Source organism: Neoarius graeffei, chromosome 13, assembly GCF_027579695.1.
Source record: "Neoarius graeffei isolate fNeoGra1 chromosome 13, fNeoGra1.pri, whole genome shotgun sequence".
Classification (NCBI taxonomy): domain Eukaryota; kingdom Metazoa; phylum Chordata; class Actinopteri; order Siluriformes; family Ariidae; genus Neoarius; species Neoarius graeffei.
In genome coordinates this window covers 67617175-67644634 of record NC_083581.1, presented here as the reverse complement: position 1 = coordinate 67644634, position 27460 = coordinate 67617175, and the positions used below count along the sequence as shown (strand labels likewise).

Below are 27460 nucleotides of genomic sequence, written 5' to 3'. Positions count from 1 at the left end.
AAATGGCAGTCTTCTCTGCTCATGAGATGAGAAGACCACATGAACATCTGACTGTAATGAAATCTGAGCTACGAGGCTGTGTAAATAATGGAGCATTAAAACGCACAGCTGTGCGCGCGCCACTGTGCAAGATGAAGAAAGAAAAATTACAGGCAATCTTTCAGTAATTTTGCTCCGATTACTCAGACATCCATAGAAGATCTGAAGCTTGATTACGCAGTTGAGCTTCACAATCAAATTGCGCTTGTCTGGTAAGGTCAAGATGAAAACATTACTCTGCTCAACACCCAGATGGTTTTATTCATCATGAACACATTTAGTATTTCATGTGAGCTTCCATTTCAGTTTCCTTAGCTTAGTAAAGTCTCAGACACGAAGTGCTAAAGCACCATTCTTAAGCATACGTCACAGCAAAATGGGTTAAAATGTTAGCCAAGACCATGTTATGCATAAAATACTACTTTGCCCAGATATTTTTCATTTACAGCACTACTAACAAAGGCTTCATGTGTCACTGTATAGGTTTATTATTTTACATTTTTAACCTAGTACCTTCTCCATCATCATCCAATACAGATATACAGCTTGAGTTTCAGGGCGGCACGGTGGTGTAGTGGTTAGCGCTGTCGCCTCACAGCAAGAAGGCCCGGGTTCGAGCCCCGTGGCTGGCGAGGGCCTTTCTGTGCGGAGTTTGCACGTTCTCCCAGTGTCCGCGTGGGTTTCCTCCGGGTGCTCCGGTTTCCCCCACAGTCCAAAGACATGCAGGTTAGGTTAACTGGTGGCTCTAAATTGACCGTAGGTGTGAATGTGAGTGACTACGTTTACATGCACGTCCAAATCGAGCTGCTGTTGGTAATCGAGCAAAGGGTCCCAGCAGGGGTGCCAGAGAAATCCAATCCTACATGCACAAGTGAAATCGGGCTATTGTGCAAGGTGCATTGTGCACCCGAGCCACACGTGGCGCTACACGCCCCATCGTGTTGGTACACTTCCGGTTGTCGTCATGAAGAAGAGCTATAGTGTTGCCAGATACTGCTGACGTTTTCCAGCCCAAAACATGTTCAAATCCGCTAAAATGCACTTAAAACCCCCAATCTGGCAACACTAGCAGTTCCGTGTTCAAGCTGTTAGGCTTGCTCTAACAGACTGTATGGCTACAAACTGTCCGGCGCAGACCACTGTTTTGTAAGACAACTTATTTTGCACAATAATATTTTTCTAAAGTCCATTTTTTGCTTACAATTTAACTTATGTCTTAATAAACACACAAAAAGTTAAATTGTTTTGTTTTTATTGACATTCTTCAGATGTTAGATATTATCTCATCTCATTATCTCTAGCTGCTTTATCCTTCTACAGGGTCGCAGGCAAGCTGGAGCCTATCCCAGCTGACTACGGGCGAAAGGCGGGGTACACCCTGGACAAGTCGCCAGGTCATCACAGGGCTGACACAGACACAGACAACCATTCACACTCTCATTCACACCTACGGTCAATTTAGAGTCACCAGTTAACCTAACCTGCATGTCTTTGGACTGTGGGGGAAACCGGAGCACCCGGAGGAAACCCACGCGGACACGGGGAGAACATGCAGACTCCACACAGAAAGGCCCTCGCCGGCCCCGGGGCTCGAACCCAGGACCTTCTTGCTGTGAGGCGACAGCGCTAACCACTACACCACCGTGCCGCCCCATGTTGGATATTTTACACATACATACACACACACATACATATACACACATACATACATACATACAAATACAATGACTTATGTACACAATTCACAGCTATGCAACAGCTGTACAGATGTATTTGGTGATACAGTAAGTGAGCTAAATTTTAACAGTGCAAACAATGCCACAAAAAGAAAAGATTCATGCCGTTGTCATGATTCGTTGTCATGCCGACCGAGGCTGTTGTGTTTCCCGCTTGTGGTCTCGTCACTCCCGGAAGTAGCTCGACAACTAGCTCGATAGGGTATACATGCACAAAGTAGCTTGGCAGAAATCGCATAAACTAGGTTGTGTAGCTCGATTCCGAGAAATCAAGTTCGATTCAATTTCAGCCGAATTAAGGTGTATACATGGCATTTTGAACTTCGATTTCAGTCGAGCAACGGCAGAAATTCGATTCTCTCTATGTGCATGTAAACGTAGTGAGTGTGAATGGTTGTCTGTGTCTGTGTGTCAGCCCTGTGATGACCTGGCGACTTGTCCAGGGTGTACCCCGCCTTTCGCCCGTAGTCAGCTGGGATAGGCTCCAGCTTGCCTGCGACCCTGTAGAAGGATAAAGCGGCTAGAGATAATGAGATGAGATAATCATTTCCTTTCAAAAACATCAGAGTGTGTCCCCCCCGACCCCTATGAGCTCGAAAAACGCCTAGTTTAATTTTCAAATTGCCTTCAGTACATGTTAAATATACAAAACACACCACTTAATCCTCATCAACTCTTTATGGATGCCTGCAGACTGAAATTAACAGTTAATGACTGTGTACGGAGACATACATGGCTGAGAGCGGTCTATGACTGTGCGGCAGAAATTGAGTGCAAAGTCATCAACTGAACCTGGAGGGCTTCCGTGTATCCAGGGCAAGGCAGTGTGTAGGCTTGTGGGTGTGGGTTTGATAGCAGAGGTAAATAAACCTTGACGACCAGAGGGAAGTGGAGGCATCCGGAACGAGCCTGCTTTACAGCCAGCCGCTGGCTGCCAACCTCAGCATTCCAAGGTTCAGATAAGTGCTGGCACTGGAAGAAGTGTTCGACACATTCCTTTCTGAACGTTATTCAGTGCAGACACACGCTCAGCCCACTGCATTCTGTCAGACTGGAGCGCCTACTGCAGTGTTACACAATCAATGAGGAGCTTTAATTCAAGGCTTGTAGCAGGACAAGACTGTGTGTGCGCGCGCGCGCGCGAGAGAGAGAGGTGATAGGAAGACAGGGATGAGGGTGGGTTCCAGCTTATGGAACAGCATGCTATCCATGGTATGTGAATCCATTTCCCCATCTTGTCAGCCCAAAGCTATTTAATCCTATAATAGGACGCTTCGGTTTCATTCACTGACAAGGTCATGAACTAGCACAATTTTAACTAACTGCAGTAATGTATCACATGCTATACAAAGAGCCTAAGGACCCAACAGTGCTGTACAAATAAATCCCAGCCCATTAATCAAAAGTGTATAGGCATAGCTGGGCCAGAAATAATTTTTCAATCCCACTGGAACAGATTTACATTTGTTCTTTTAAAAAGCAAGTTGATTTAGAGGAGGGAAATAGAGGTGAAGGGGGGGGGGGGGGGGGGGGGGCTACGATTAAATTTGTGGTATAGGTTCAGGATGGATTGTATGTATTCTGTTTCATTGCTGACAATGGGGTCAGCTATTTGTAGACAGAGTAACATGGTGGTGCAGCGTGTCACGTTGCAGCCTCAAAGCTCCAAAGTCACTGGTTCGATCTTGAGCTTGGGTTACTGCCCATATGGACTTTAATGCTGTATTCAACTTACCTGGGAAGGTAGAGCATGGAATTATGCACTTGAGCTGCAAAGTGGGGAGGGGAGGGAACCCACAAACCCATCCGTGTTTGTCTTTTGTTAGCAACATGTTAACCAGATAGTTGATGATTAATGTGCGGCTTTGAAGAGGAAAACGTAATATTTAGTCAGTGTTACAGATTTAACAGATGACATGTCTGTATATTGACTGACCTAGAGTAAATACAGGGTGTCTCAAAAAAATGTACTCATACTTTAACTGTCCCTAACATGCTGCCTTTTTTGTGTTGCAGGTGTAATTAATTAATCACAGCATGGCAGGAAATTATCGCACCAAACCAAGAACAATTGATGCATTGAAATTGGAAATTGAAAAGACAAATGTCGCGATATTCCTAATGACCTGTTTCGTGACGTTTGCGAATCCCTTGGTGCGCGTTATCAGCTTTGTCTGGACAATAATGGTCATCAATTTGAACATTTGCAAACATGATTCTTCAATTACATTTGTCTTCTGTATTCGAAGCTATTCCATTTCACTCTGTTCATAAATAAAGGTTTTCTCGTCGTTCAAAGTGCGAGTACATTTTTTTGAGACACCCTGTAGTTGTACATACACAGTATAACACATTCAAAAAGGTAAGAAGAGCTACTTTGTTTACTGTTGATTTAACATCACTTACTCAATTCCCATGTAGGAATTCTAAGGCTACATCCACACGACAACGAGATTTTATTAAAAAAAAAAAGATAAAAATATCGCGTCCACATGGGCAACGGATCAGTAAAATATCATCAGGTACATATGGTAACGCAACGCTTGCTGAAAACGATGCAATACACATGCCACACCTCTACGTGCGCTGTAAGACGGTCCCATCGGAGACACCAGAACAATAGAAGAAGTAGGACGCATGCGCATAAACCCTTTCTTCTACCCGGCGTGAACCGGTGTTCTCAGGAACAAACACAGAACAAGAAGAAGATGGCTGCGACTACGTGAGGAAATCGTGCCTTCTGTGTGTACAAATTAGTTATTAGTGTGCATAGTTTTATATAACTTAATTTTCTTGTGTGTGAACATTTTGAAAAGCAGTCTTATCCAAAAAAAAAAAATTCAAGAAATGGTTCAGTTACTTGTTTATTTAAAAGAAAAGCTGTATACAAAAGTGAATGCAATGCAGTGGTTCATACAAAACAGCGAGAGTGCTGCTTGTTCTAGTCATGTGGTTGTGACGTCATCGTAAACAAATCCGTTCTACTCATCCAGACGACTTCGCAACGCTGCCGTTGCCAGATCTTTCCACTCTGGAACCCGTCCTCAAAAAATATCGTTTTGGGGCACCCAAAACGCCGGTGCCGTGTGGACGCCAGGCCGAAACGATAAACAATTTTATCAGATTCACCTGAATCCTTTGCCGTGTGGACAGGGCCTCAGTTGAGGGGCTTCCCCCTGGATGGAGATCAGCAATTACATGTTACAACATCTAGCTGAATACAATACAACATGCATCCTCCCACACTTCAAAAACATGCCAGTTTGTGGACTGGCTTTGCTAAAGTGCCCCTACGAGTGAATGGGGGAATGTTTTGTGTGATGAACTGGAGTGCAGTTCCACCTCATGCCCAGGCTCCGGATCCATGATAAAGCAGTTATTGAATAAATGTAAATGAATTTTGTGGATAACTGTATGCTTTCTGTAATTAGGACCATATAGCCCAAGTAGAATTATCTACAGTCGTTCACAACAGGAAACAGACACAATTAATGCAACCCAAGAGACATTTTAAGTGCTGCAACCAAGTACAGCAATTTACCTTGCAGCATAGTTGAACCAGACCAGAACCAGCTGCCATACAGACATCCAACTCCGTGTGTGTGTGTGTGTGTGTGTGTGTGTGTGTGTGTGTGTGTGGTGTGTACATGTGTTAAATGATGTTGACTGATGAACCAGGAGGCAGAGGTTACAGAGTCAAGCCACTGGTCTCTTCATGAAAAGAAATCACAGCACAAAAATTTGCAGCAGTGATCCTTTGGTTTGGGCAGTCAGCACAAATTTTACTGTTTGAATACTAATCAGATTTTATTATAATTTACACACACAAGATTTTTAAATTAAAAAAAAAAAAATCCCATTTTGAAACCCACGTTCTACTTTTCATCATTGAAGTCCATTGTTGAAACATAATACACAGGGATGAGAGTGGGTGGTCATCAAAAAAGCAGAAAACAAGATGGCGCCCGAAGCCCGGGGGGGTTTGAAGATGCCCCCCCGGAAAATTTTGAAAAATAAGGCCTTGCAAACCTGCAATCTGAGCTGTAGTAGATAAAATATATTATATATATCTGTTGTCTTTTTTATATATTTACATGAAAATATGTTTCAAAATCAATAGGAGTATTGTTTGAATTCAAGATAAAAATCACATTCTACATTCAAGGGTATGGTTATAATTTATGATCAACAAAAACGACAAACTAAATTCACATTAAACTTTTTATTAATTATCAAAATGTTCATATATTAAATAAAATTTTAGGGTGACTGACCTTTTCTCCCTATGTCCTCATTAGTTGCATATGATTTCTTCAAAAAGTCTTTTGAAATATTTAAGTTTTCAAAACTGTCAGCATTAATTCAGATTTACTGACCATCATATACATGTTCAATGTACTAAATCAAACGAATGCTAAGTTTATGGGATAAATGTCTATGTACACTTTATACAATTATTTATAGTTCACAGTCACTTCTCATTTTCATTTGATCATTTCGACTTCAGCTTTTTGGCCAAAGACAAGAGCTTGTCAGTCCTCTCTGTTTTTTATACCAGCATTGATTTCACGTACCTTCGCTTCGTCTCGCTTGTCAATTGTATTCGGCATTTTGAGTAAAAAAGCCGATACAAAAGAGAAACGTATTTTTGAAGAGCAGCGACGATGAACATGTGCAAGTTTCGATAAAATAGAACAGATGCGGGTACTTTTGTAAGAACTGTTATGATTGGCTTTTGTTCTCTCCCACACTCTTGTAAGAACTGTTATGATTGGCTTTTGTTCTCTCCCACACTCTTGTAAGAACTTATGATTGGCTATCATGCTCTCGCCAGCGATGTTTTGGCCAATTACATTGTAGATAACACGTATTCTACCGCGAGACTTAGCGAGACTAAAGATGGTGAAAATGTAAACATGTAACATCATCGTAGGAATGAATTATGCTTGAGTATCACGAAGGAACATACCCCAACCCCCCTCAATAAATGAAAAAAAAAAATCTCAACGGATTTGGCATAATATAAAAAAGGTTGATTTTTACTCAGAAAAAGCGGAAATCCGCCGAAAAGCGGAAAACTCAGCCTGGGAAATCCCATGCTGCTTTGCACAATCGTTCCGATCTGAAAAGACATATCACTTGTGATATGGTCTGGTGTTAACCAGACTAGAAAACTCATCCCTGAATACACTTTTCAGCTAAACATATAACCAATTGATGTATTGAAAGGACTCGGAGTAAATGCATACAATTTATAGCACACTTTATTCTCAATTCATAAATTAAATACAAAAACGATAAACTACGAGTCCTGAATGTGATACGAGACTTCATGCATGTAGTCATTTTCCAAAAGGCACTTGGAGGAATCAACGTACACACAAACTGTGCTCACTTACACACTGAATGTTGACATCTTTATGTGTCCCATTTCTGCCCACGATGAATTCAGGGTTACGCAAGATTCTGCAGCACAGGAGTATTCAACTACAATCACTGAATGTCCAGCTGTATATATATCCTTGCTTAAAAAAGTTCATCCATAAGAGGTGACTAACATGAACGGTGAAAGCAGTTACCTTTTAAATGTTTAAGCATTAGTGATTAGTTCATGGCTATAAATAAAAGACATCAATTTAAAAAGTGATCGTGAAAAAACATTGGCGTTTCACGTTACCAGTTCTGACTGGAGCCATGAGCTCTGAACAGATGAGACATCTGTTTTGAACTTAAAGAAGAGAATAAATACAGACTTTTCCATCCAAATCATCTTTAAATATTCGGTTTTAGTTGAAAACTTAAGACGTTATCACTTCACTAATCAGGAAAAAGAGAGGAAAAAAAAAGCCACAATCGACAAACGAGTGCTCCGAGAGCACAATATCCCCCGCTGGCAACTGTGCCATAACTCTGGTAAAATGCGACTGAGATGAACGAAATTGCAACATGCGTATTACCGACATATAATAAAGAACCCTGCCAAGTTTCGTGAAATTCCTCCAAAAATTGAGAGGAGTTGATTTTAGAAGGCGAGTACCCTTCCTGGGACGGACGGACATCGCCACGATATAATCCCCCTTCAGGCCTTCCAGCCAGCGGGGATAATAAAAATTGTCAAGGAAGTTGATTTCAGAAAGCAAGCACACCTTGATGAAATTGCCAGAGTACAAGTTTGTGAATAATCAAGGGCATAACTCTGGGAAAATTTTCACAAACGAAATTAAATTGCGATATGCGCATTACCATTACATAACAAGGCCTTTTGCCAAGCTTCGAGAAATTCATCCAAAAATTGTAAGAGGAGTTGATGTCAGAAGGCACATGCACCTTGATGAAATTGCGAAAGTACAAGGTTGTTAATCAAGGGCCACAACTCTGGTAAAATGTGACCGAATTGAACAAAATGCATACTACCGACATCCAGCAAAGCCTTTTGTCAAGTTTCATGACATTCCTCCAAAAATTGTAAGAGGAGTTGATTTCAGCAGGAAAACACACCCTCATGAAATTGTCAAAGTATAATTTTGTTAATAAAGGGCTGTAACTCTGGTAAAATGAGACCCAATTTAACAAAATTGCAATATGCATATTACCGACATAGAACAAAGAATCCTGCCAAGTTTTGTGAAATTCCTCCAAAAATTGTGAGAGGAGTTGATTTCAGAAGGTGAGCACCCTTCCCGGGACGGACGGACAGACATCGCCACGACATAATCCCCCTTTGACCAGCAGGGGATAAAAATTATGTGAAAACTTTATTTTAAAAATAAATTAAATAAATAGAAAAAGTGATGGTTCATGTTTAAAATACTAGCATCTAAGCCAGCTTTTTTTTCCTCCATCGTTTCTGCTACAGTATTTTTTCCAAGTGCTTGGTCTGATCCATTAAAATGCTTTACCAGGTCTGCATTTGAACCTGGGCCCACAAGCTGACAACCCCTGCTGTAGCATATTCATTAAAGCATGTACCCTTAAAGCAGAATACTTGCAAATTTGCACTTTACAGTCAGGTATCGTATAATAACTCTGTAAACATGTCAAATCTACATGCGTCTCATGCCACAGGTTTTTTTTTTTGGTTGGTTGTTTTTAAAAAAAAAAAAAGAAAAAAAAAAAAAAAAGACAGATGCTCCGTTTACAGAATGCACAGAAACGGTGCTGAAAAGCACATAAAATTTCGCACCGTTTTCGCTGGCTGATCACCTCAGTAGCTTCCCTACAGGATATTATGTCAGAATATTAGTCGCCGATACTATGTTTCTAACATGGGACCAACTTTAACCTGTACAAAACGTTACCAACAAAGCTAGAACTGTTGATACAAGAGGGTCAGTCAGTCATAAAATGTGTTTTTCTTCTTTCTAACCTCTGAACGTGCAGTGTTGAAAACATGGAAACCCAGACTCAGAATCAGTCAGTACATGTACAATGAATGCACGCTGTCAAGTGTTGACTTATTTCCAGTTCTGGACAGTAATTATACGATAGTCATTTAAAACGAGCCCCTGTCTCAAGTCGTCTAGAACCAGCCTCAGTCCAACACACTCGTGGATGATATTAAAAGTGTCCTGAAGGGGCGCTACTGAGGTGATTATTCGTTGATGGTTACTGAATCAGTCAGTGAAAATGGTGCAAAATATTGAGCGCTTTTCAACACCGTTTCTACGCATTCTGTAAACAGAACATCTAGTACAAAAATCCTATGGCGTGACATAAGCCCTATTCGCACGGGATAAATATTACCTGTGGACCTCTGGTAATTCGGAATAATTACAGAGAATGTCCGAGTTCTTAGTCCCGTGCGAATGCGCCATGTCCGTAATTTGCCAAGTAATAATTCTGCCGCGAATTACCTACTGTGTTTCGGCAAAACGCAGACGTCCAGTGGTAATACAAGTCCCGTGTGAATGCGCATGTCTGTGTTTGTAATTATTAAACGCGTGTCTCTTGTACTTTTCTGGAGTGAATAATGGAGGATACGGGCGAAATTTTGATAAACAGCATTTCAGGGGCAAGTGGTAGTAGGCCTATCCCGTATTTGAACCAGATAAGCAGAAACAGCTCCAAGAACTCCTGTCTACAAGACGAAACAGGATGTTGTGAACTTACGACACATCCGGTCACAATGTCTGTAAATTCAGTGAACTACAGACTTTTGCTTATCCCATCCGAATGCGCCACACAATAACACAGAGGTGCGGGGGTAATTGCGAATTACCAGAGGTCCATAGGTAATACTTATCCCGTGTGAATAGGGCTATATTTGCATGTGTTATATAAAAAGTATCTGTTCGAAAAAAATATTCTTAATACTTTATTTTTTTTTCGCGGTCCAAATCCTGCGCTCTGATTGGGTGGCGAGCGGGTCCGTATCCTACAGTATGGACCCCAGTTACGGACCTCTGGCGACTCGCTCGTTCACAACAAACATAGTAGCATTTTTTTGTCAACATTTATCTTTTTTTATAAGATTATCAAAAATCTTATAAATTTTTGCCAGCATTTCTCAGGAGAATAGCATTAATTTTACATTATGGATAGCGATAACGACAGTCTTCACAGTGAAAGCGAGTTTTACTACCCTGAGGAAGAAGAAATAAAAGAAAACATTTCAGGAGAAAGCTAAAAATCTCTAACTTGCTAACAGCAAGCAAAAACATGGCTGAATTCTGAATGACCCCTATTTGTATAAAACAGGGGACTGCATAGGCGGCAAAATGTAGTTTTTTTTCCTACTATGGAAGTGCACTTGTATACCGAGGAGAAAGCCATTTGCATTACAGCCGTGAATGAGGATTCAAAATGGTGACTCGGCTCAGCTTTCCCTTTTGGGCGCTCTCGTTTTCTGCTAGAATTTAGTAAAGAAATAAATATATATTATTTACCAGATTAAGGTCGGTCCATATCGTGAAATACCGTGACCTCGGTCACGGTATTTCACGATATGGACCTCCCAGCTGGTAAATAACATATGTATCGTTCATTTGACCTTATACATACAAGTATACTACTGGGCTAATAACATAATTCTGATTTGAACTCGCATGTACACAATCATACAACGTGATCGATGACTTAAATGTCAAATTATTTTTAAACTCCATTCTACATGTAAATGTCCTTGGAGGACAACTTATCACAAAGTCCATCAGCTTCACTTCCATTCTGTGCAGAAACTTTGCATTATTAATGAAGGACTGTGGGTTGCATTAAGAGAGTCCAGTGTCTGGCAGTTTTTAAAATCACTTGGTTATGATCTGCTATTTCTGGTCAGAGCAGCACAGGCGCTGCGTTGTGACACTCATCATCCTCCTACCACAGCCAATTAACGCCCATGACGTCTTCCCGTTCACACCTTCAGTGCAAAGAGCGGAGACATCTCACACACTGGAATCAATTCGGTCTACAGCAGGACTGGGGGGGGGGGGGGGGGGGGGGGAGTACCTGGTGATCTACACCTTGACGTACTCGGGAAACAGACCAAATTTGCATCTTGATGGCAGGGTCGTTAAGACTACGAATGGTTTGACAAAGAAGCCCTCTATTCGAGACAAATTTGTAACTGCGGTTTGACGGCTTTCTTGGGTTGAAATCCTTCCCGTGAGAATAAGCAAAGCACAATAGGACATTCAAATCTAGCATTACAAAGAGCTACTTGCACACAAAGCACCCAGGGCGACTCAATGATAGCCCATCTTCAGGAGCAGACCTTTCAAACTCCAAATAAAACATGAGTCAGGCCACCATACGACCTTTACTACCACAAAAATGCAATATTTATTATGTATGCTGGAAAGAAAAAACAGTCTTCCTACACTGATCATGCCTCCAGAAGGTTACATGACTATCTGATGAACCATGTAGCACAACTTGCTCAACACCCACACTGATTTTTTTTTTTCCCAAACAACAAGTTTGTTCAAGGCCCACACAAGGAATTGCTAATTAGTCTGATCAAAAAAAAAATCTCTAAAGTTTTAATTCTAAAGGCAAGCACATCACCAGTAAACCAGGATGCAAACAGGTCGCTGCCTTAAAGGATAAGGCAACTTTTGTACAGTGTGTATAATAGGAGAAAAATATATACGTAATCAATTCCGTTAATTATTTCCATTATATATCGAACATGAAAAAATATTTTTAACTTTGAAATCATGAATTGACACAGAGGAGCCGAAGTTGGAGGAGGCAGCCATTTTGAGATTGTGGGCAACTATAAACCAATCAGAATCTTTCGTTAATGCGCCTCCCTCTGATTTGTGACATCACTGGGCCCATGAAAACAGTGTTTACAGACAGATCACCGTGATGACAGTCAGTACATTTACATGCACGTCCAAATCGAGCTACTGTCGGTAATCGAGCAAAGGGTCCCAGCAGGGGTGCCAGAGAAATCCAATCCTACATGCACAAGTGAAATCGGGCTATTGTGCAAGGTGCATTGTGCACCCGAGCCACACGTGGCGCTACACGCCCCATCGTGTTGGTACACTTCCAGTTGTCGTCATGAAGAAGAGCTATAGTGTTGCCAGATACTGCTAACGTATTCCAGCCCAAAACATGTTCAAATCCGCTAAAATGTACTTAAAACCCCCCAATCTGGCAACACTGGAAGTTCCGTGTTCAAGCTGTTAGGCTTGCTCTAACAGACTGTATGGCTACAAACTGTCCGGCGCAGACCACTGTTTTGTAAGACAACTTATTTTGCACAATAATATTTTTCTAAAGTCCATTTTTTGCTTACAAAAAAAAAATTTTTTTTTGCTTACAATTTAACTTATGTCTTAATAAACACACAAAAAGTTCAATTGTTTTGTTTTTATTGACATTCTTCAGATGTTGGACATATATACACACAATATATATATATATATATATATATATATATATATATATATATATATATATATATATATATATATATATACACACACACATATATATATAATATGTGTGTGTGTGTGTGTATATATATACACACACACACATATATATATATAATATGTGTGTGTGTGTGTGTATATATATATATACACACACATATATATATACATATATATACACACACACACACACACACACATATACATACATATATATACACACACACACACAAATACAATGACTTGTTTATGTACACAATTCACAGCTATGCAACAGCTGTACAGATGTATTTGGTGATACAGTAAGTGAGCTAAATTTTAACAGTGCAAACAATGCCACAAAAAGAAAAGATTCATGCCGTTGTCATGATTCGTTGTCATGTCGACCGAGGCTGTTGTGTTTCCCGCTTGTGGTCTCGTCACTCGTCACTTCCGGAAGGGGCAGTGCTGAAGTAAGTAGCTCGAATACGTAGCTCGATAGGGTATACATGCACTAAGTAGCTCGGCAGAAATCGCATAATCTAGGTCGTGTAGCTCGATTCCGAGAAATCAAGTTCGGTTCAATTTCAGCCGAATTAAGGTGTATACATGGCATTTTGAACTTCGATTTCAGTCGAGCAACGGCAGAAATTCGATTCTCTCTATGTGCATGTAAACGCACTGAGTAAGGAGTCCCGGCAGGTGGCTTGTATTTGATTCGTTTATATCCCGACCTTGTCAGCTGTCAGATTTATGTTCATGGACCCGGTAAGCTGGTAAATAATATATATTTTTTTTTCTTTACCAAATTCTAACAGAAAACGAGAGCGCCCGAAAGGGAAAACCGAGCCGAGCCGCTTCACGCATCTGCAGTAGGCTTGGTAGGACAAATCCAAATAGGAGTCATTCAGGATTCAGCCATGTTTTTGCTCCGTGTTTTTACTCGACCAAAGTTATACAGTATTATGAGCTTTAAGTTGCATAAATAAAACCATTTGGTGAAACTTTGAAGAAGCGATTGTACTGGTTTTTTACCTTATTACCATGAAGCACTGAAGAGTTCTTTTCAGCGGTGGGCCGCATGACGTCACGCAGTAGATCAATATGGCGGAACGCATCTTCGCTGAGCTCAGCGCAAGCCCATATTATTAAAAGATACTGTTATGCGGTCTGTTCTTTCTCTATAAATTCCATGATCGATTACTTTATATATTTATCTATCCATTTGTGGTGATTTTGTACAAAAGGTGCCTTATCCTTTAATGGACAGCCACACTTAAGTGTTTGCATTTGGACGAAGAACGGGTTGCAATTCTCAATCACAGAGCACACTGTTCAGAGGCAAACCTGGAAATGAGGCATCAAGCCAAAACTCCTTCACATGGAGTTGTTGGCCTCAGAAAGCCAGGCAGGGGGTTCCTATGTACTCAAGGAACAGTCTGTTTGTCCACCGCAGCAATCACAACACAGACAACAAGGCAAAGACTTTTTTTTTTTTTTTTTTTAGGAGGGTTGGGGGCAGGGCGGTTATGAATGGGGCTCAATCTGGGCTCTGCTCGAGCCACACAAAGAGCCAGTGAGAGTGAAGTGAGAGAGAGAGGGCCACACAGGACAGAGCTCGCTTTGAGCCCACCTGTGGCTGGAACACACTCTCCTTCACACACACCTCTTAGCTGTAGCTAATGGCTCTCTGGTTACCTGTTCCCATACAATCACTGCTTCTGACGTACTCGAGCACGAACCGGCAAAGGGACATATTACCGAAACAAAAACGTCTCTCGAAACACAGGTCAGGCAGACTCAAAGCCCACTGTGAAGATCAACTGAAGGCACGTATTAACTGCATTACCCTTCTATAATGTTTCATCATTAAGGTTTCACCATCAGCCTAATGAGAAATTCTCTGCATTCCCTCCTTACTCTCAGTGAATAACAACACGCTAAAATATAAAGTCATTATGCAGAGCACAATCCATTAGAGCTCCTGCAGTAAGCAATCCTGCTTCTAGCCCTTCAGCAAACTCGAACACAAAAAACAGGTCACTATTAATAAGACCAGCAGAGTCGTGATATCCATAGTGTTAGCGTTGATTTTTATGTTTAAAATCAACAATTTACGCTGCACGAGTACACCTCATACACTTTAATATTGGCTGGCTTTGAGTGGTATATCAGATATATCCCATTTAGTGACTCGTCTTCAACTCGTTCAATATCATGCTAGCTGAATGGAATATCTGATATACCACAAAAAAGCCATTATTATTATTACTACTACTACTACACATTTGATGGAACGATTATAGATTTTAGAAAGTTAAGAACGGGAGGGGGGAACTTACCAATATTGAATGCTGATTCTGATCGAATAGAATTTAAAAAAATGTTCATGTACAAAGTCAAACAATTAAAAAAAAAAAAAAAAGGGTACAAGTCCAAAACATGTGAACAACCCAACTTCTTTACAAGCTATATCCAGGCTGACAGTTCAAGTTCACGGTTACTTTTGGTTGTAGTTAATTGTTACATTGCAGTTGTTCAAAACAAAAGGGCTTCGCTGAGTGAAGTCCTTTTTTTTTTTTTTTTTTAAAAGTCTGTCACTTTTCCTCACCTCCAAGTAGACCTTTATATTTCTGCTATTGCTCTCTTCCAGTTTTTCGATGTCCGTTGGTATGTTTTTTTTTTCTTGTAAATATGCATGAAGAATACCCAGTGAGGTTTTGGTAGCCTTTCAGGTGTTCAGCACATCTTTCTCTTTAAGGCCGAATCCCATTTCACCCCTTGGCCCTTCCCCTCCATTTTGCGCGTTCACGTGAAGGGGTAGGGGTATCCCAATCCCAGTTAACGCGGAGGGGTAGGGGAAGGGGTAGGGCTTCTGTACCCCTCCAAACGGAGATTTTCCTGGAGCTGACTCTGAACGAAGGGGTTTGAGTGATTTCCCACAATGCCATGCGGATTTCAGCGAGATTTCATGCGGATTTCAGAAAGATGGCGGTTCCCGCGGCGAAAGATTGTCATAAATGTATTTTCTCCATTATTTACGTGTTTTAAGTTGTTATCCAGAGGAAACACGCCGCTTGATTCGCTTTCGAGCTGAGAATGAGCAGCGATTTCTGAAATCCAAGCTGCTGCTAAAAAGCTTTGGGAGTGAGTATTGTTTTCGGTTGCTTGACTGCGTACGTTTTGTTCTGTTATTCTCGCTTTTATTGTTTACATGAGTGTTCTGACACCTCATTCTGTCGGATGTGGTGCACGAAGCACCAAAGATATCCCATTCAGTGGTGTTAGTTAACAAATCACACCCTGCCAGCAGAGATTTCTGGTTCTGCCTCTGGCTCTGACTGTAGCGGCTGGTCGCAGCCAATGACGCATTTGGTCGCGTTTTGCTAATGTAAACGCTGACGGAGGTACGCGATGACGTATGCGATCGTTGAAGGGCTATCCCAATACGTAGGGGTTGAATTTCAAGCCCTATCCCTTGTAGCTCAGTTTCAAGGGGAAGGGCCAAGGGGAAGGGGAAGGGGTAGAAATTAGAATTGGGATTGGGCCTCCATCTTCGGGTTTTAATGAAGCAAACCTCGCAGCCATTTTTATTTACAAACTGTTACAGTCACTCGCAAGTGCGGAAGTTTTACGTCTCCGATGTGTTTCTTTTTTGATGTCCATTCGTGTGTTTTTCTCTTGTAAATACACATGAAGAACATATAAATGAAGTTTTGGTAGCCTTTCGGGTGTTCAGCGCGTCTTTAGTTCCAGTTTTTTTATTTAGTGCTTAAACTGAGCACTGAATTAACCCCGTCTTCTCTCTCTCCCAGCCGACAAAGAGATGATTGTGCTGCGCATGCGCAACAGAAAAGTTGTGTCATTTGATTTTCGCGTGTGACGTCGTGTTGTCTTGACAACGTACAATATTATAACAATATTGCACGCTCATTCTCCATTGGGGAGAATGGCGTAATACATGGAGGATAAGTGATATGATAATATTGCATGGCATCAATAAACGCGCTAGAAGGGAATAGAATACATGTTTTTACTCCATGGAAACAGTGGCCCGTATGTATAATAATTAACAACATTCAACCCTAAATGATCCATTCATAACAGCAGTGAATCCATTCAGCACTCAGTAGGGTGAGTGAACGCTGAACATGTTTCTCATGGATATCAACTATGGGCCCAACCCCAGCAGGAGCTTAGCAGAGAAATGACCAGCTTTAAAAACAGCTGATCGAGGTTATGACTCCTGCAACACTTGCCTCATTTGTGGAATTCAGGATTTAGCTCGGAATGCATGCTGAACCGAGTTAATATGCTACCAGCAGTGGGCCCACTGTGACGTGTTTGTTCCAGCACGCAGATCTGAACTTCAGGTCAAGAAGCCCTTTGTTCTGAAGTTTCAATCCTGAGAGAAACAGAGCGAAAAACTGGTGCACAGTTTGAAATACGCAGATACAATATTCATCAGTTTACCAGGAGAAAGAGGAGGAGACATTTTTTTTTGGGGGGGGGGGGGGGGGGGGGAGACAAAAAAAAAAAAAAACAACCCACACACACCATTATTAAAAAAAGGTTTATTTACCCTGATAAAGAATACAGTAAAATAAAATTGCCTCATTATTTAAATTAATTTCTCAGATATGAAAAGTACTTTAATTTAAAACCAGAGGAGTCGTTTCTCTATTCCTTCAGTGTTACATTTTAAGGAGAGCGTCGCAGGAAAAAGAAAAAATCCTTGCTCTTTATCACGCTTTACTGAATCCTACTAACACCAATTTAATTCACATCCACATTTCCCAAAGCTGCCAACTGAATTTTAAGCACGTTGATATTCCCATATTTTGTCATTTCCATCCAGCATCGAGGCAGATTTCATTCCCCTGGCATTGCGGAGAGGTCTAATGAGCGACCCCTGGCTTATATTTTAGATTATGAATGATGGAGCAGAAACAACGAGGTGTTATTAAGGGTACCTTCAGTGAAGCATAACCGCAGCATGAATACTTGATTGGCACTTGGGCTGTTGATTTCAGCAGCTGGGATGCTTTGACGTTACCCATCATGCCGTGTGGAGGAGAAGCTGCATCGTACAAAGCATCCCCCCAGAGCGCGAGTTGCTGAGACAGGCAAAGAGTCTGCCTGGAGGGCACAAATGCTGACTATGAAGCTGTTTATCGCAAAGTTGGAAAAGTTCTGCACTGCTTAAGAGCTGGGGGAAGATTCTAGAAAAGATACTGAGAAGTAAACTATGAGTGAGGCAAAACCAGGCCAAGTCCATCATCAGCAACAGACTAATGCATTGGCTAATATTTAAGTGTTTGAGACTCTGCTGTTTATGGGATGACTGGGCATTTTAACACCTAAATTAATTTCCTGATTATTCCTGGGGGAAATCCAGCAGGAACGCCGTCAGCCGAGAATGTCTCATAATTTAAATGTAGACTACAACAGTATATGGAAGAACGCATCATAAAATATCAGAGCACTGATATCCATCCAGTTTCATCGTCATTCAGCCATCTGTTATCTATATCGCTTATCCATCAGGGTCGTGGAGGAAGCTGGAGCCAACCCCAGCTGACTTTGGGTGAGAGGTGGGGTACACCCTGGACAGGTCAGCAGTCTATCATAGGGCTAACGCAGAGCTGAACAGCCACTCACACCTATGGGCAATTTAGGCCAAGTTTACATTAGACCGTATCTGTCTCGTTTTCTTCGCGGATGCACTGTCCGTTTACATTAAAACGCCTGGAAACGCCGGGAAACGGGAATCCGCCAGCGTCCACGTATTCAATCCAGATCGTGTCTGGTCCGGTGCTGTGTAAACATTGAGAATACACGGATACGCTGTCCTGAGCTCTAGCTGGCGTCGTCATTGGACAACGTCACTGTGACATTCACCTTCCTGATTCGCTGGCGTTGGTCATGTGACGCGACTGCTGAAAAACGGCGCGGACTTCCGCCTTGTATCACCTTTCATTAAAAAGAGTATAAAAGTATGAAAATACTGCAAATACTGATGCAAATACTGCCCATTGTGTAGTTATGATTGTCTTTAGGCTTGCCATCCTTCCACTTGCAAGTGGTAAGTGATATGCGCTGGGATCACACACACAGCGGCTCAGTCCCGAATCACTGCTTGTGCACTTGACTCGCGCGCTCTATGAGCTGCGCAGGGCCGGAGTGCGCACCCTCCAGAGGGCACTCGCTGTTCAGGGCGGAGTGATTTGGAGCGCAGGATGCCTGCGGAGCCGAGCGTATCCGTGTATTGGTGTTGCTGTGTGCACGCGAATCGTGTATTGGTGTTGCTGTGTGCACACTAATCGTTTTAAAAATGTTAATCTGATGATCCGCTGATACGGTCTAATGTAAACCCCACCTTAGTTTAATCAGTTGACCTAATCTGCATGTCTTTGGACTGTTGGAGGAAACCAGAGCACCCAAAGGAAACCCACAAGGGCACGGAGAGAACGTGCAAACTCCACACAGAAAGGTCCCAGCCAGCCGCCAGGTTTGAACCCAGAACCTTCTTGCTGTGAGGTGACCGCGCTAACCATTGTGCCGCCTTTCTTCGTCATGTTTCGCAAATATTTAGTGATACGATTCTACACTTTTCTAACCTTAAACGACAAATCCGTCACAGTGATGATGCTGATCATGATTCTGGAGGTCATCTCCGCTTTTATGAAAAAGTTACTCTGGCAAACAAACAATCACATTCGCACAAAACAACTTACAGCAGCCTTTCTTAATGGTGTCCAAAAAAAAAAAAAAAAAAAAAAAACCTGTTCAACCTGAAACGTTAATTCAGTATTCAGCAAAAAGGTAATATCCATGCAAACAGCAGCCTGCTCATACACGATGCAGTCATTATTAGTCCTTACTGATATTTACAAATGCAAAATACCCCAAGATTGAGGTTTATTTCTGCTTTGTCTTATTATTACAGAAGGAAGAGCTCTGCTGCAAAACGTAGCTCCTAAGACAAAGTTTTAATAACGTTATTTAACATCGGAAGTGTCTGAATACCTTTTTTAACTCCGTCTTCAGTCTGACATTTCTTAAAATTAGGTGATAGGATGGCACAGTAGATTTAATGATAAACCGCAGCACAAGAAACTTATGAGATACTGCAATATCTTTGTAATAACTTTTTTTAAAATAATCATTTTAAAGTCTGAAATCGGTTGATTTGAAGTTTTCTACTTTTTCGACTTCTTTAAAAAGAATTTTAAAAAAAGACTAACAAATGAATTAACAAATGCTCTCATCAAATCAGTCAAGTATTACTTTTTGTTAACAGTGTCATCAAAATAATTTTTAAAAACGTATTTTTAAAATACTGTCATCACTGACAGATTCTAGCAAACCTATACATCATGATCATGACCTGCATCGCAAAAATGTGATAGGACCACTAGTACTAGCTCTATGGCAATGGTTTGTCAAAGAACCATTGCAGTAAACATCTGCCAGTGACCATACTGTAGTAAAAACAACTCATTCCTGTAACCACATGATGTGAAGATGGGGTTCAAAAAACACCAGCCAACCAAAATGATATTACTTGAGGAAAATTATCAGGAATGGCTGGTATAAATGGGCTAGCAGGGTTAAGGGCCCGGTCCCACAACACCGATAACTATAAGCATGACTATACTGTACCTGAATTTAGTTCCAGTCTGAAGCAGTCACTTAGGATGATGCATGCAACTTAGGAATAGTCAAGGAAGTTTTTTCCAAGCAATAGCACGTTATTCCGGGTCATGCTGTACAGCTTGGACTCCAAAACAACCCACGTACCACTCCGGTGGTTGACAAAGGCTACGTTCACACTGCAGGCTGAAGTGACTCAAATCCGATCTTTTCGCCCATATGTGACCTGTATCCGATCTTTTATTGACAATATGAACGACACAGATCCAATTTTTTCAAATCCGACCCAGGCCGTTTGGATATGTGGTCCTAATTCCGATTCCTATCCGCTCTTTTCATATGCGACTTCAGTCTGAACCGCCAGGTCGCATTCATCCGACTTACACGTCATCAACAAGCCACAAACGTCACTATTCTGCGCTGAAGTAGGCAGCGGGTCTCTCAAAAAAGTTACAACAACATGGCGCATAATCACGGGCGCAGATAGAGAGTGGGACTCGTCCCACCCAGATTTAAATTCACCTCGTTCGGTCCCCCCCATTTATAGGGAGGAAAAAACGTCTATGCTGTCTTTCTTTGCATAAGGCAAACCTCACGGAAAAATCAAAAGACTAATTACCATTCGGTTTATTGAGGTGCACGGCAGTGTATACAGTTGCAACAACTCGCATAAAACAAAGACTGATATTCGGTTGGTTGAGCTGCGCAGACTGCACAGGTTGCGAGCTCGAGCTTGGTTGCTATGGTTACTAACAACAAGTTTGACAGGCATATCGGGGTTGGGGTTGGTTTGCTGGCAGCTTTGTCCCCCCCAGTTCAAAAAACGTATCTGCGCCCCTGCGCATGACATTAATGCGAGGGACGCTTCGGGCTGTGAAGGTTCTGAATCTTCTCAATGGAAGGACGCAGAGGTTAGGGAGCTGATTTCCATTTGGGGGGATGCAGCTATTCAAGCTAGATTGGATGGGTCATACCGCAACCGGGCGGTTTTACTTCCGTAAACACTGGCCATGCTCACTGCGTGTGACGTCGTCGTATCCTGCAATGCGCATGCGGAACACTTTTAGGTCGCTTTTCGTTCATACTGAGGATCACATACAAGTCGCATATATTTGTTAATGTGAACGACCTCACAAAAAAAATCGGATTTCACAAAAAAAATCGGAATTGAGTATTAAGCCTTGCAGTGTGAACGTAGCGAAAATATGCATAGATCACAATAATAAAAAGGATACAAAATACAAAGTGGCTACGGATTTTAATACAGATACTAATAATTTACGGATTGGTCATGGACGTTTCGGCATATTACAGATTGGTTACCGATTTCATACAGGTGATGCATCATGGATAAAAAAAAAAAAAAAAAAGTTAAAAGGAGAACTGTAGGCAAATTTATCATCAAAATTCTCTCATTTTATTAAATATAGGAATGCATTTTTGATCACTATTGTCGCTGCTATAGCAAGTTATGAGTGTTTGAAATATGTTCTGTAAGATATCAGTCCATATGTCAAAGCAATGGCCATAAACGAGATTTGTTGAGACCTGTGCGAGACATCGTAGGACGGAAGTAAAACGTACAGTGGTGACCAACATCTGCCAACGTTGTCAAAAGACACGCGCACCCTCTTTCGAATGCTGATGTAATCAAGCCGGAAGTTTTGTTTGTTTTGATAGCAGGCTTTCGTCTAAACGGGGGAACAGGGGCGCTGCGCCCTCTTACTCTCAGCGTGCGCCCCCTTACCGACTCCGTGAAAACATCCCAGCAACACTACGTGACAATGTGTCTGATCATCAAATACGTTATAATTGCTCCAAAAATATTCCAATCATAGTAGATACACCGCCAGACGGTGCAAAAACAATCCGAATTGGCGTTTTCCAGACTGAGGCGCCATGTTGTTTAGTTGTTTACTTGTCGCGGCTGCCCTCGCGAGATTTGACATGGGTTACATACAAGGTCAGCTGACTTGTAGAGCGAGATTTCTCGAGACTGAATGACCTTTCACCCACTGGCGCGGGAGCTTTTGACAGAAGTAGTTCGCAAGTTGTTTTTGTTGACACTTGGGCATTTAAAGATGTCGTCCCGCGGCACGAAGCGGAAGAAAGCCAAAGACTGTCTGGGGCAGAAGATTACTTCTTTCTTTTTCAATGTTGACAGACAATTTGTTCCAATTTCCCTCTCAGATACTCAGAATGTCCCATTGGAGCATTTTTCAAAGGCTTTGCACGGCGGGGGGGGGGGGGGGGGGGGGGGGGGGGGGGGGCACAACCGGCACCATCTCCCCCCCCCTTCGCTCCCTCGCCATGGTGAGCGCCCTCATACTAAATTTCTCTAGAAAAAACCCTGGATAGCAATCAGGAAAGTTTGAAAAAGGTAGGCAGTAATCGTCATTTAAACTCGTTTTTGCGCAATATTTCGTTTGGAAAACGGTTTTCGAAATGGCAGCACTGACACTTCACGTTTCAAAGTCTCGTGAAGATCGCGCGGATAAGCGACGCCTGCCGTGGACCAAACGAACTCAATTCAACATGGCTAAAAACCGAATAGGCCGACAAGTATAATATTTAATTGCCAATACAAGTCACGATATAAGGTTACTAAAACTGAAAACGTAATTGAATAAACACGTGAATTAATAAATAAAGCAAGTTTAAAATAATGACTTCAGTTCCCCTTTAAGTAGCCTAAAACAATTAAATGTTTGGACTGCTGAAATTCATAATTAAAATATCTTACCTGCATTTATATGTTTACTTTATTAATTTACTATTAATATTTCATGGAAAATCACATATCCATGAATAAAAGATCCGTGCTTTGTATTTTTTTTTCCATGAAATTCACGTGTTCAGTGACTTCATGATGCAACAAGTATGTACAAAGGTGCCTGGCGAAGAGAGAGAAAAAAAAAAGCACGTGCTCAGACATCACAACATGTAAGCAATTAACTGATTAGTCAGATGTTTTATCGGATCAGGTCCAGGCCTGGAAAAACGGCTCCAGAAGCAATCTCACCCATACGGATAAACCCAGGTCCGGGCTATAGGGATCATTATCGGTCTAGTGTGAGCACCAGCCACAAACTGCAGGGGACTGGTTTATTTATAGTTATCGTTATTGTGGGACCAGGCCTTAAGCCTTAATATGCACCACGATGAGAGGCCATGTTATAACCATAAGGGTTTCATAATAGTAACATCAAATTAGTGACAGGGAGAAGCTCTCCAATTAAACATCACGACAAACCATCATTGAACATGACTAAGCAAGTTATGCAACTGCTTAATTCAACAAAACACCCATATGTATCAGCTAGCCTCTGATGCTCTGTAAAGTAATGCCGTTATAAAATCATATTATAATAGAAGTATGCCACTTCTGTTAGATTTTAAAAAAATAAATAAAAAAAATTGTGCATGCTGTAGACTTTTATTGAGCTTCAATACCCCGGGAACTGTCTGTACTTTCACTAGGGTGGCAGAGGACCAATGCTCTTTGAAAAACAGTATGAAAAAGTATACCACCATAAAAAGCATCAGCTTCTTACATGAACAGAAAAGGGCCTGAATAATACACTATACAGACAGTCTTTTGTGGCTAGTAAAGATTATTTTTCATTGTGTCTAAACAAAACAAAAAGCAAGGGAGGGACATAGAGGAAGCAAACAGATTCAAAACACAAGCATAACCTGGTGGCAGGCCTGGATTTAACTTCACGTGTTCCTCCAGTGATAACAGCTGGAAAGGGAGCAGGTGTGCTACAACAAACAGCTTTAGTCAAACAGTCTCTGAAAACCATCAAGGGTAGGACATCCTTAAACAAAGCACAACAGACAGCAAAATCTAGAAGTTTCCGATGTCTAAGCAGAGACTAAGCAACAATCTAAAAGACGAAATACGTGTTGCTGAATGGCCAGATTTATGATTGGTGTAAAGACTGGAGAATAATGGTTATCCTATCCACATTCACATGTTCTGATTGGCTACTCTACTACTAGGATATCCGCTCATATACCATGAGAAGAGAAAAACAAAATGGCAGCGCATGTTGCTGAATCAACTGAGGATGAAATAAAAACTACTCGAAAAACAAAACCCCCAGAAATACAAAAAGCAACAAAATATGAAATGAAAAAAAGTCTCTTTTTTTATTTTTCAAGAATTACCACATTTTTCAAATTGCTCCCATCATTTCACTGGTTTGTTTGCATTGTAAGCAGAAATTATTTTGTCGGATGCTTTGTATAAAAGTTGTCAAATTTGCAAAAAATAAAAATAAAATTGCTCTGTTTCTCAAAGGCCAGTGAATGTGGATATAACAAAATAGTTATTCCACTCAATCTTGTCATACATGGCTTACAGCCAACACGGCTATTAGCTCATGTACGACTCGATTTTGTGGAATAACTTGTGACTGATAAATATATGAAAGCTAAGAACTTGCCCTTTAGAACACCTATAGTATTTATTTTCTGCACTGAAAATCAAATGGCAAATAATAATGTGCAAGTACTGGTTTATAATTTTTTTTTTTTAAATTTGTACCTTTTAGAAACTGTAAGGCTACAAGTGGATTTGCAATCATTATTTTATTCGCTGTTAATCTCTCTGCAACAAGACAATCTAAGGCTAGTTTCTATGCCGAATAAATAACAGATATGCAAGACATTTCATGGCAACAGACTTGAGGATTACTGTCTGCTCTAATAATATAATCTAAAATTTTTCATTCCTGCATATTTTTAAACCGTGCTCTCTGTTGAACTCACTAAGCCCACAACATGACCTTCATCTTTCTTTTATGCAGGAAGGATAAATCTGACACTTAAAAACATCCTGTATGGAAATACCCCAGGAACATCATCTCATACTGGAAGCTTATTCAACACCAGTGCCATGGCAGGACCACACCACCACCACCACCCAGCTTTTATCCAGTTTCCTGACTCCGGTTGTGCATTCCCAGCTGCCGCACATAGCAACTACATCATGTTTGACAATTATTGCCACCCTTTAACCCGTTTATCGGCAAGCTGCATCAATGGGTCCAGTTCAAAACTGCATTGCCTGTTCTTTGGGATAATATGAAACGTGACATGTACAGGCCATACATTATCTTAATTTGACACGTAGAACCCATACATAACCTTGTGAGACCATATATGCTACATGTCTTTGGGGGGGGGGGGGGGGGGGGGGGGACTTATTTTCAATACTTTAAAGGACACTGTATTTTGAGTTGTAGGTTTAAAGCAGGAAAATGTATAACGTTCCAACACTAGACTGATTTATGACGATGTCCTGATTCTCAGGGTAAAATAAAACGAACCGGTGGGTGCACATGCTGCTACGTCAGGAAAACTGCTCAGCAGCAGCCTGCAAAATTTAATATGTTTTATACCTTTGTATATACTCCTTCACTTGGAAACAATTAAAAAAAGTGGACCATAAATCACCTTTTTAAAAGATATTCCATGATCTATACTATACGAGGTGTACTAAAAAGGTACAAAATGTACACAAAAGGTTCTACCCCAGTGGAAAGGGGATAGTTTCGTACCTTTTTTTTTCCTGAGTGAGTGACCCTATATTTTTGTTTTGCAGATTTAAAACCATAAAAATGTGCAAATGTTACAGTACATGATGGATGGATGAAGAAGTCGTCCTGACTCCTGTTGGGTGTGTTGATGCGTGTGCACTTGCAACCAAAGGCCTTGTGAAAATTATCCTTCCTTCCTCCTCCTCCATCATCATCATCATCATCAGAAACTAACTTTTATACATGCTTTACAAATCCTGCTCACAAGTTCTGCAATGCGTGTGAGGGATAAGCCTTTAAAGGGTGCGCAATGTTATTAAATCCCGACAGCACGTCTCGAGCTTAAAACGATGCTACAAGTTAAAAAGTGTCGTAAACAAGCTGCTACATTGTTCAAACGGACCGTGCATTCGGCTACAAATTAGATATTTTTTTGCGACAGTGCGGATTGCGCGTGTACAAAGAGAGAGAGAGCGCGAGCCGCTCGAGCGCAGGGTGTTGGCGGCGCTTGTTGGTGTCGCACTGATGAGGACGGACGTTTCAATAACAAGCCCATTAAACACAAACACGGGGGGAAACAAGGAAAGGAAGATATTTATATATATTTACACATATATTCAAAAGCAGTGAGACACCATCCATCCATCCATCCATCCATCTCTGCACTGCTCACCTTCTCCAGCTACAAACACCAACACCACGGCGTCCTAACATAAACTGCCTTTATTTTTAGCAGAGCCAAAGTTTCGACCAGTTAGACTTCACTTGTCCCTCGGTTATCTCTGAACAGGGTAAATCTCTGGATTAAAGCTCACCTTTGGCTGCCTGCACCGCGCATAACAGTCCGAGGAGCAGTCCGCCTGCTGAGCACAGAGGTTTGGACCTGCCCTTCCTCATCCCGCAGTTTGGCTTCAGATGAACAAAACGGAGCTGGAAAAAGCCTCCTTCTTCCTCGTACACCTCGCCTTTGTGACAGAAATATCCAGGAGATGTGGCTCGGTTGACGGTGAAAGCTGTAAGATGGCTGCCGCGCAGCTCTGCCTCTTCAATCCCTGTGCGCGCTCTCGTCTCTCGCACTCCCTCAGCTCGACCCGTGAGTGACGTCACGCCGATTATTGTCGGTGCACGAGCTGACTAAAACTCGAGTCGCAACGCAGCCGTTAATGTTGATCAGACTGTGGTATGGAACAAGCCTTACATCTTTGTGCAAATATTGTATTTAGTTCTGTGTTACATTGACGTCTATGGGGTTAAGGGGCGTGGCCATATGGGTGTTCCAGGGTGGGATGCTGCCCTAATTGCTGTGTCATTCACCCATCGTTTATCCTGTTCTGCAGGGTCGCACACCCTGGACAAGTCGCCAGGTTATTGCAGGGCTGACACATAGAGACAAACAACCATTCGCACACCTTCACGGTCAATTTAGAGCCACCAGTTAACCTAACCTGCATATCTTCGGACTGTGGTGGAAACCGGAGCACCCGGAGGAAACCCACGCTGGGTTCGAACCCAGGAACTTCTTGCTGTGAGGCAACAGTGCTAACCAGTACACCACCATGCTTCCCCATCCATCTATCCATTATCTGTAGCCGCTTATCTTGTTCTACAGGGTCACAGGCAA

General features: G+C 41.6%; 1 protein-coding gene across 4 annotated transcripts in view; it reads right to left on the bottom strand.

Annotated features, from left to right (window-relative positions):
- Positions 1–26890, bottom strand: part of clstn1 (calsyntenin 1) — a 92100-nt gene extending 65210 nt beyond the window's left edge. For all 4 annotated transcript variants that reach the window (XM_060938387.1, XM_060938389.1, XM_060938388.1 and 1 more), the window contains exon 1: positions 26655–26890. In XM_060938387.1, coding sequence (XP_060794370.1) covers positions 26655–26736 — 82 coding nt within the window. In that variant the 5' untranslated portion in view covers positions 26737–26890. The remainder of the gene's footprint in view (positions 1–26654) is intronic.
- Positions 26891–27460: the final 570 nt, after the last annotated feature.